The sequence below is a fragment of the Dicentrarchus labrax genome, unplaced genomic scaffold (assembly GCF_905237075.1).
Source record: "Dicentrarchus labrax unplaced genomic scaffold, dlabrax2021, whole genome shotgun sequence".
In the NCBI taxonomy this organism is placed as follows: domain Eukaryota; kingdom Metazoa; phylum Chordata; class Actinopteri; family Moronidae; genus Dicentrarchus; species Dicentrarchus labrax.
In genome coordinates this window covers 18372466-18383060 of record NW_026136721.1, presented here as the reverse complement: position 1 = coordinate 18383060, position 10595 = coordinate 18372466, and the positions used below count along the sequence as shown (strand labels likewise).

The 10595-nt window shown below is 37.2% G+C and overlaps 1 protein-coding gene across 4 annotated transcripts; it reads left to right on the top strand.

Moving 5' to 3' along the window:
• The first annotated feature begins 177 nt into the window (after window positions 1-177).
• Window positions 178-10265, top strand: LOC127354291 (CD209 antigen-like protein E). Of its 4 annotated transcripts, none has more exons than XM_051384132.1 (6): window positions 201-641; window positions 986-1075; window positions 5696-5782; window positions 6552-6694; window positions 7141-7259; window positions 9783-10265. In XM_051384132.1, exons 1-6 carry the CDS (start codon window positions 509-511, stop codon window positions 9916-9918), a joined length of 708 nt encoding a protein of 235 aa, XP_051240092.1. In that variant the 5' UTR covers window positions 201-508; the 3' UTR covers window positions 9919-10265. The 4 variants fall into 4 exon arrangements, with proteins under 4 accessions (XP_051240095.1, XP_051240094.1, XP_051240092.1 ...); XM_051384133.1 differs by having other exon boundaries at window positions 236-641; window positions 7159-7259; XM_051384135.1 differs by lacking the exons at window positions 7141-7259; window positions 9783-10265 and adding an exon at window positions 6996-7134 and having other exon boundaries at window positions 178-641.
• Window positions 10266-10595: the final 330 nt, after the last annotated feature.

Genomic DNA, 10595 nt, shown 5'->3' with positions numbered 1-10595 from the left:
GAGTGTAGACCTTTTGTGTTTCGACATAGCTCCTCCCTGTTTTCACATTTCACATTATTTCCCTTTTATTTTGATGATCTAAATGTCCCCTATGTCACATCTATATGTGAGAAAGGTGAGAATTCAGTTCATCTGAAAGAAAACTGTATAAAAATGTGCTTCTTTTAAATGGGAAAGAGTAAGAGAATATTTGACACTACAGTGAGGATTAAACTCTTATTATCATTTAAGAAATACACCGACCAATGAACCTATTATGTCAAACAGAGGGAATCGGAGGCCTCTAAGTGTGAAGACCTTTGACTTTGCAGGGAATCAAGAATCTGCACGAGTTGAAACTGGAGCAGCGGCCAATGGCTTTAATGTGGAGAAGTTGTTGAAGTAAAGGAAAAATGAGGAAGAGTATACATGTGATGCTTTGTTAGCTAAGAGATAAATATGAAAAAGGAAGTGGATTACACATCAGTGCCATTCTCCATCGCTAATGTCCCTCTCCAGTCAGTGAAATATGGTGAGGTTTGTCCATAAAGAGCAACCTGAGATCACGATGGACTATGTAAATATGCCTGAGGAGTCAGCCAGAAGGGATGCCCTCAAGAGATGTTCTGGTGAGGATGGTGGAGTCACTGCTGCAGCGCCTGGTGAGACAACACCACAGTTTAACAAAAATAATAGTTAATTGTGTTGAAAACCTAAGGAAGAATCTATTTCTCAGTGTTCATGTGATGTTAGTTTATTCAGTCATTTTGCACTGTTGGTCAATGTACATGCTTTGTTCTTGTTTTACTTTCATTTATATTATGAAAAGTAAATGGTTTTTTGTACTGATTTAGAGATTGTGGTCAAGATTTGTGTGGTTGTAAAAGATATATGCCAGGTCACTGGCTCACATACAGCCCTCCCAAAAGGCCAACACATTGTCCATATAACTCAGTAAACCTGGGCACTTATTTTGTTTGCATGCGTGTCTAACTTCTACACTTAGGAAAAAAACTGTACCGACTGGTTGCTGTGAGCTTTGGACTCTTGTGTGTCCTACAAGCTGCTCTCAACATTTCCCTGCGTCTCGCTCTCTGTGAGTCATTTTAAACTGTGTCTCTACTTTTGTGTTTCCACAGAATCTCTGTTATTGTAAAAGCAGAAAATGGATCTGGTTACCACCACAGTTGAATAATAACAAGATATGACCATTGCTTTCTCTGTGGGTTTTCTAGGAAGGCTATGTGTGTATATCACTTGATCAACAACAACGCCTCATTATAATTCTGTGTTTGTTCTCTCAGGCTCTCACAGTTTTTATCCATTCAGTTACACTGTCGTTTCTCAAACCTCTTTATTATTATGTCTGTATATAATATACCTTTCTTTTTATGTTTGTTTGTTTATCAGTAGGATTTAGGTCCGTGTATGTTTTGGTCATTGGATTTTCCTTTCAGAAACGGGTATTAAAAAACAGAAAACGAGTGGTTATTTGATTTTCGTTTTAAAATACAAAAATTAAAATTGAAATACAGGGCGTTTTTCTTTTTCATGGTCAGAAAGGGACGAGCGAAATTAAAAAAATGATTCGATTTTCATTTTCTATTTCATATAACAAAAATTAAAATCACTAGAAAACAGAAACGGAAAAAAGGCCTGTTGTTTCATATTCTGAGACCGGATGTTGTCATTTACAGGACGGTGCTGTGTAGAAGAAACAGTAGAGCAGTACACTGCGGTCAATCCAGCCGTGAGTCCGATCTCCGTGGTCAAATCAGCCGCACTTAAATTTAGAGTGTACAGGTATTCTCAGCATTATGGTAAATGCGGAGAAACGCCGTATTTACTTCCGGTTTTCAAGATAAAGGTATTTAGAGCCGTAAGCTATAATTAAAATATGTTACATTAAAGTGTTTCATGCGCCCCTGATGAATAAAAAAACACTTTATATCAAGTATCTTTACTGCACCAGTGTGGAGAAATGCCAAAATAAAAGCCTCATATTTATGCCTCCAGAGATTGCATATTTGACCATATTTGAGGTACTGTAAAAACATATTGCTCAGTGTTTCCTGGCTACCGATGGTATATTTGACTTTTACAAATATGAGACTACAAACATACTTAATATCAAGCATTTTTATTGTACCAATTTGGAGAAATTCAACAATAAAAGTCCATATTTGTACCTCCATGTGGCATATTTTCATATATTTGAGCTACTGTAAAAACACTTTGCTCAATAATTCCTGGCTATGGATGGTATATTTGACTTCTACACATCTAAGACTACAAGTATACTTAATATCAAGCATTTGTACTGTACCAATGTGGAGAAATTGAAGAATAAAAGTCCCATATTTATACTTCCAGATTCCATATTTTCTTATATTTGAGCTACTGTAAAAATGTAAACTGTATGTGGAACCACCTGCAACAGCTGTCACACTGAATCATATAAAAAATAATATGTGAGGAAGAGACAGTAGGTACAATGGTGTTTTGAAGTTAAAACTAATTATTTTTCCCTTTTACCTACAAATGGACACAGCAGAGCAGCAAAATAAGAAGAATGTGGACTGGCATTGCATTTTGTGTGAAAAGTAAACAAATTAGAATTATGTAGGATTTTGTGTTTAGTGTTTATATTATCAAGATGTTATTAAACATTTGTGTGAAATTTTGTCATGATTACTGCAGCATTATTGAAGTATAATGAAAATGCTTCACCCATAGCCTGGAAATATTGAGCAATATGTTTTTACAGTAGCTCAAATATAAGAAAATATGGAATCTGGAAGTATAAATATGGGACTTTTATTCTTCAATTTCTCCAAATTGGTACAGTACAAATGCTTGATATTAAGTATACTTGTAGTCTTAGATGTGTAGAAGTAAGATATACCATCCATAGCCAGGAATTATTGAGCAAAGTGTTTTTACAGTAGCTCAAATATATGAAAATACCACTTGGAGGTACAAATATGGACTTTTATTGTTGAATTTCTCCAAATTGGTACAATAAAAATGCTTGATATTAAGTATGTTTGTAGTCTCATATGTGTAAAAGTCAAATATACCATCAGTAGCCAGGAAACACTGAGCAATATGTTTTTACAGTACCTCAAATATGGTCAAATATGCAATCTCTGGAGGCATAAATATGAGACTTTTATTTTGGCATTTCTCCACACTGGTGCAGTAAAGATACTTGATATAAAGTGTTTTTTTATTCATCAGGGGCGCATGAAACACTTTAATGTAACATATTTTAATTATAGCTTACGGCTCTAAATACCTTTATCTTGAAAACCGGAAGTAAATACGGCGTTTCTCCGCATTTACCATAATGCTGAGAATACCTGTACACTCTAAATTTAAGTGCGGCTGATTTGACCACGGAGATCGGACTCACGGCTGGATTGACCGCAGTGTACTGCTCTACTGTTTCTTCTACACAGCACCGTCCTGTAAATGACAACATCCGGTCTCAGAATATGAAACAACAGGCCTTTTTTCCGTTCCTGTTTTCTAGTGATTTTAATTTTTGTTATATGAAATAGAAAATGAAAATCGAATCATTTTTTAAATTTTGCTCGTCCCTTTTTGACCATGAAAAAGAAAAACGCCTTGTATTTCAATTTTAATTTTTGTATTTTAAAACGAAAATCAAATGACCACTCGTTTTCTGTTTTTTAATACCCGTTTCTGAAAGGAAAATCCAATGACCAAAACATACACGGACCGATTTATTTTTTTTAAATTTATTTTCCTTTCAGAAACGGGTATTAAAAAACAGAAAACGAGTGGTTATTTGATTTTCGTTTTAAAATAAAAAAATTAAAATTGAAATACAAGGCGTTTTTCTTTCTCATGGTCAAAAAGGGATAAGCGAAATTTAAATAAATTTTCGATTTTCATTTTCTATTTCATAAAACAAAAAATAAAATCACTAGAAAACAGAAACGGAAAAAAGGCCTGTTTTTTCATATTCTGAGACCGGATGTTGTCATTTACAGGACGGTGCTGTGTAGAAGAAACAGTAGGCTAGTAGACTGCGGTCAAGCCAGCCGTGAGTCCGATCTCTGTGGTCAAATCAGCCGCACTTAAATTTCGAGTGTACAAGTATTCTCAGCATTATGGTAAATGCGGAGAAACGCCGTATTTACTTCCGGTTTTCAAAATAAAGGTATTTAGAGCCGTAAGCTATAATTAAAATATGTTACATTAAAGTGTTTCATGCGCCCCTGATGAATAAAAAAACACTTTATATCAAGTATCTTTACTGAAGAACAGTAAGCTATAATTCAAACCTACATTTAAAATAAAACATATTACATTAAAATGTTTCATGTGCCCCTGATGAATAAAGCACACTTTATATCAAGTATCTTTACTGCACCATTGTGGAGAAATGCCAAAATAAAAGTCTCACATTTATGCCTCAAGAGATTGCATATTTGACCATATTTGAGGTACTGTAAAAACATATTGCTCAGTGTTTCCTGGCTACTGATGGTATTTGACTTTTACACACATGAGACTACAAGCATACTTAATATCAAGCATTTTTACTGTACCAATATGGAGAAATTCAACAATAAAAGTCCATATTTGTACCTCCAAGTGGCATATTTGACCATATTTGAGCTACTGTAAAAACACTGCTCAATAATTCCTGGGTTAGGGCCCTTTTTCCGTTTCTGTTTTCTAGTGATTTTTTTTGTTTGTTTTATGAAATAGAAAATGAAAATCGAATATCTTTTTAAATTTCGCTCCTCCCTTTTTGACCACAAAAAAGAAAAATGCCTTGTATTTCAATTTTAATTTTTGTATTTTAAAACGAAAATCAAATAACCACTCGTTTTCTGTTTTTTAATACCCGTTTCTGAAAGGAAAATCCAATGACCAAAACATACACGGAGTGTAAAAGCGCTTTGAGTGGTCGGAAGACTAGAAAGGCGCTATACAAGTACAGGTCCATTTACCATTTACCATCATTACTGAAGTGAACAGTGTGCAACAAAACATGCAACAGGTCTGCGCTCTCTGAGTCTAGTTGCTTAAGAATTTGTGGGCAGCTGACGTTCCTAAAGAAACTGAAGTTTGAGGAAGTTTTGAAACGCTCGTAAGGCATAATAACAGTACTAGAAAGCTAACATATTAAGTAAGAAGAGGATGGGACTTTCCAGTTCATGTTTCATATTTATACAATTAAAATAAAATGAAACCAAAGTGACAACTTTCGGCCTGTAAACTTACTTCAGTCAGGACCACTTTTGTCAAAAGAAAACTTTATTTCCAATTGCAGTAAGTTATATCTGGTGGTGTGGGTCTGTTCTGGGACCTCCCTGCCCTTTCACATGCATAAATGGAAAGCATAAGGCAAGGAGAGCAGCAAAGACAGCACAGAACAGGCATCAGTGACAACAGAAATGACACTGATTAAATCAAAATACAGCGTAAAAGGAGGAGCTAGGGTGAAGGTGGCTAAAGCGCCTTAAATAAGGCACTGTGTAGATATTTGCCTATTGGATTCTTGAAGGGAATCAACTGAGCCATCAGCTGATGTAGCTGAGATTATGAGCGCATACAGACTTGCTTCTTTTGTTTGTTCCCCAATCTCCTCCTGTCCACTTGCCACTGTCAAAGTGTCCTTTACTGAAGATACTGAACTGACACATGAATTGCCAATAAAATGTTTCTGCTCTTTCAGACAGCCCTTACAAGACAAGAGATATAGAGGTCTGCAAAAACCTGATTGAAGAGAGTGACAAGCTTAAGGAGAAACTGATTAACTTTAGTAAGTAAGAGATTGAAACTCATTCCCAAACCAATAATGAGAGCTTGCATCCAAAAGGACATTTCAGTGCAATTTAGGGCAAAACTGGGTATTATACTGAGTACATCAGATGAAAACCCACAATGAATCTTGTCAAAGCCAAACGGACTCACATGATAGTCCACTGCTGCAAATAATACAGTTATTGTGGGGTTTTGTTTTTGGGCAAACACTGTATGATTTTATTAAACTTGTATTGTGTTTACTCACACTAAATAACAAACCAAAACAAAAATCTGAAATACTTTAAAATAAAAGAAGAGTAATCCAACCCTCAGAGTGGGTTGGAGGTCTATTGGCCAAGTGTTTGTTTGTTCTGGTTGTGTAGAAAGTCTGATTGAAATCATTTTCAGTCTGTAAATAACCACTAAATAGAGCTATTTTTATCTGAAGTGACATACACTCTGGCTAGTGGTTTTTTTGAGGTACATCAGTACAATAATGTAATCCAATACAACAGCCCTGGTGTGTATCTACAATTAATTTATTCATTAATCATTTTAAAGAGAGGCATAAGAATATGGAGTTATTCCATTTACAGATTTTTTAAATCTATTTTTACTTGGAGCTAATTAATTTATAATTGCTTTTTTAAATTGGTGATATTAGTCAAATAATGTTAAATAAGTAAATAAATAATTGTTCTGGTGGCAAACTCCAGGCCCTGTTTGATTGTTTATATTGCTAATGTCTGAGATATTAAGGCAGTCTTTGCTGTCATTCATAACAGATTACCTTTTCCAACAAGGGTGGGTCTATTTCCATCCCAGTTTCTATTACATTTCTTCTACCAAGAAATCCTGGAACGACAGCAGAGAAGACTGTCTGCAAAGAGGTGCAGACCTGATGGTAATCAACAGCAAAGAAGAACAGGTGTGTGTATTAATCATAAACGGTATGATCAAAAATGGATATAGTCTTTGTGGCACTTCCATGTTGGCTTCATTTGCTGCTTGGTATTAATGCGTGAATGAGTTTGAGATTAAGAGACACTAAAGAAAGAGTGAAAAATATAAGAAATGTGAAGTAAATGGAAAAATATGGTGAGAAATGACATAAAGTTGAAAAATAAGTAAACTAATCTATATTCTATTATAACCTGTTTTATTTTTTTTTTTAAATATCAGTAACAGAAACTTACTCACTCATTCACATTCACACATCAATGACGCAGCATTGGGAGCAATTTGGGATTCAGTGTCTTGCTCAAGGATACATGAACCAGGAATCAAACCAACAACCTTCCGTGTGTGGACGACCCGCTCTACCTCTGAGCCACAGAGGTGTAATCAACCATTTCTATTGATTGCTGATTACAGTTTTTCTCTGTAAACAAGGACTTCACAAGAAAATTCAACAAGCTCATGTGGATTGGACTGACAGACAGAGAAACCAAAGGGATGTGGATATGGGTGGATGGCACTCCGCTGGACAAAAGGTTAGTCTTTTATTCAGATTACATTGATGCTGAAACAAAAAGCCTTAAAGGTTATATATGTATGAGATTTAAAAGATTAATATAGCAGTAGGGGTGTAACGGTATTTGTATTCGTCCCGAACCGTAACGGTGCACGCAGTCATATGACGAATACGTCTGAGTGACTAAAAAAAAAAAGTGGAGTCCTCACTTTAATCCAGTTGCCTAAAATCATTACAGAAGAAGAAGAAGTAGTTACAAAAAAGGACGAAGAAGAAAAGTTATGGAAAGTGTGGAGTTGGAGGAGCAGCCGGCGTCATTTAAATCAGCTGTTTGGGAGCATTTTGGCTTCCCAGTACAATATAATGGTGACGGCATGCGAGTGGTGGTATGTTGCTGGCAACACCTCAAACATGCTAACCCACATAAGACAGCATCACCCCGACATATCTGTCACAACAACTTATCCCCGCTGCTTTTAAGCCACTTCTTGACATTAACACTGACAGGGCCAAAAACATCACAGAAGCAATTGGCATATACATGTCAACATCTATGCGCCCATATGCCGTTCTTATAATGATGTTACCAAAGTTGCCAGTTGGCAAGAAGTGCTACCTGACTACCTCAGTCTATCTTTTCCTCTGTATTAACAGAATGAGAACCCTCTTAATACATTTGTTTTATGTTTTATTAGGGACCATGCCAGCGACCACTAAATTACCTTTTCGTGTTCCTCCTAAACGCTTTGTCCGATTCGCACGAAATTTTTCACGTAGTACCTGGAGACCGCCATGACAAAAAAAGTATTTTTAAGGATTGTGATATTTCAAAAAATAAGCAACGCATGTTATAAAATTAGCACTTCCTGTTCCTGTTTCGTCAAAAAAGGAAGTGGACCATTTCTCCACATTGGTATGTCCGATTGACACCAACCTTGGTTCCATCATTACTTATGTCTTCCTTAGGCATCGTGCGCAATTTCTGGCCATCGCCACAAGGTGGCACTCTTTAAAATGAAGAAGTTTATATCTCTGCATTGGCATGTGTGATTGAAATGAAGCCTTGTACCATGCTTGCCCATGGCTCCCTGAGGCTCGCTAAAAAATGTGTCAACAATCCACCACTAGGTGGCGGTCTGGTGGCATGGTAAATCACTGTGCGGAGACCGTAATAGTTATGAGTATGAAATTCACAGGGCACGTGTAGAGTGGTGCCTGAAGCTCACATACCAAAAATTGTGTTTGTCGTGTTTGTAGTGCCCCCCACAGGATTTTAAAAAAGCAGCCCTGGCGCCACGTTTCACCGATATATATGAAACTCGGTAGGCACGTGAAACATGCTGAGACGTACAAAAAAGCCTCTTGGACCCATACCCCAAACCCCACGGGAAGTTAGCCATTTTGATTTTCATTTTCACTTTCAGCAAACTTTTTGCGTTGTATTTGAACAAATTCCTACTGGGGAATTCATTGCATCTGCTTGAAAAAAAATGGTGCTGATTAAAAGTTGTGCTATTTGTGCACGTACGTTGAAGGGCGTATCCGTGGCATGCCGTCAAATTTGGCCGGGTTGAATCGAATGTCAAACTGTGATGCCATTTCACAATTTAAGGGCTTCTGTTTTAACTAACTCCTCCTACAGATTTTATCAGATTGACTTCAGATTCGAACACTGCAATCTAAACACATTGGTGATCAAAAGTTGTGCTATTTGTGACTGTATGTTTAACCGCGTGCCTGTGACGACATGTCGAATTCCGCCGATTGGCCATTAAACAGACTATTCATACCTTCAGTGTACAGTCCCACCCTGAACACGTCCTCACAACTTCAGTGTACATGGCCCAGTCTCAATGAAACACGTTTGATCACAGTCCCACACTGAACACGTCTATATGACAATATTCAGATATAGTGATAGCGCCACCTACTGGCAACAGGAAGTAAGCCCTGCATAGTGACACGGCCACAGGACGCCCGAGTTGCGTGGAGTGTGAGGGCCCGTTCATCACTGCTTGCAGCTTTAATTTTGTTTCTGTCCCATTTGAGGTGTGTTTTACGATTATCTGCTCAGTAAAATGATTGGTTATGGAGTCTTGTCAGCCACAGTACCCATTGTGGGTTCTTTATTAGAAGGTCCAGTGTGTAACCCTTAGGACGATCTATTGGCAGAAATGGAAATATTTATAGGTATGTTTAAATTAGTGTATTCACCTGAACATAGTAATCGTTGTGTTTTTGTTACATCAGATTAGGACGTTTTTATCTACAGACGCCATGGGTCACCTTCTATGGGCTCCACCTTGTTTCTACAGTAGCCCAGAATGGACAAACAAAACACTGGCTGTAGAAATGGCCTTTCGCATTTTTTCCGAGTTACGCAGCCCGTGTAGTTTCTCCAACACACTTCACAGCCTGTTCTCATTCCCAGGTTGTCAAATACAGACGCCAGTGGTGTGCAGTTAGTTGCAATCTGCAAGAATAAGATGTCACCAAATCCTACACACTGGTCCTTTAAAGATAATTTGTTTTTTGGTTTCAGCTATTGGACCCCTGGGGAGCCCAATGCTTATGAAGACAAAAATGAGGACTGTGTAGAATTAAAGTCCCATGATATTGAGAACAGCTGGAATGATATACCATGTGAAGACGAAAACTTCTGGATCTGTGAAAAATGATTTTTCGATGATGTTCACAAATTCCCATTTCACATACAATCCTATGACTCTGTAACCTGTGACCAAGCTGGGCCTCTGTCTCTATGAGTAATATATAGCCATTGGACTAGATACAGTATATGTCTATTAATAATAGATTGTTTATAGTAGACTACAACTCAGAGTGACATTTCTTGACTGGATGCTTTATATTCAGCTTTCTGGGGAGTTGTTGTCCACAATGCTCTGAATCCCACCTGCTCAGGCAATGTAAGAAAATGAATGAAGAAGTATGCCTTTCTGAAAACTAATTCATTTAATAAATGTTTTACTTCGCACATATAATAAAAACATTTTTTGTTGTGTGAGTGAGTTGATTGCTTGGTATAATGTAATAAGGGTAGAAAGGTGAAAAACTAATAAAATCTAACCACAGATCAATCAATGCCAGGAGACTTGCCCTATAGATGTGGGTGCAATAACCACTGATCAGCCATAACATCATGACCACCTGCCTAATATTGTGAAGGTCCCCCTTTAGCTGCCAAAACAGCCCTGACTGGTTGAGTCATGGACTCCACTAAACCTCTGAAGGTGTGCTGTGATATCTGGTAACAACACGTTAGCAGATCCTTTAAGTCCTGTAAGTTGTGCGGTTGGGTCTCCATGGATCGGACTTGTTTGTCCAGCACATCCCA

Bases quoted from the DNA above. Each gene is read 5' to 3' on its own strand.
- LOC127354291 (XM_051384132.1), top strand. From the start codon at position 509: ATGGTGAGGTTTGTCCATAAAGAGCAACCTGAGATCACGATGGACTAT. The intron at 642-985 runs GTGAGACAACAC...TTCTACACTTAG, and splicing joins AGTCACTGCTGCAGCGCCTG to GAAAAAAACTGTACCGACTG. The intron at 7,260-9,782 runs GTTAGTCTTTTA...TTTTGGTTTCAG, and splicing joins GGCACTCCGCTGGACAAAAG to CTATTGGACCCCTGGGGAGC.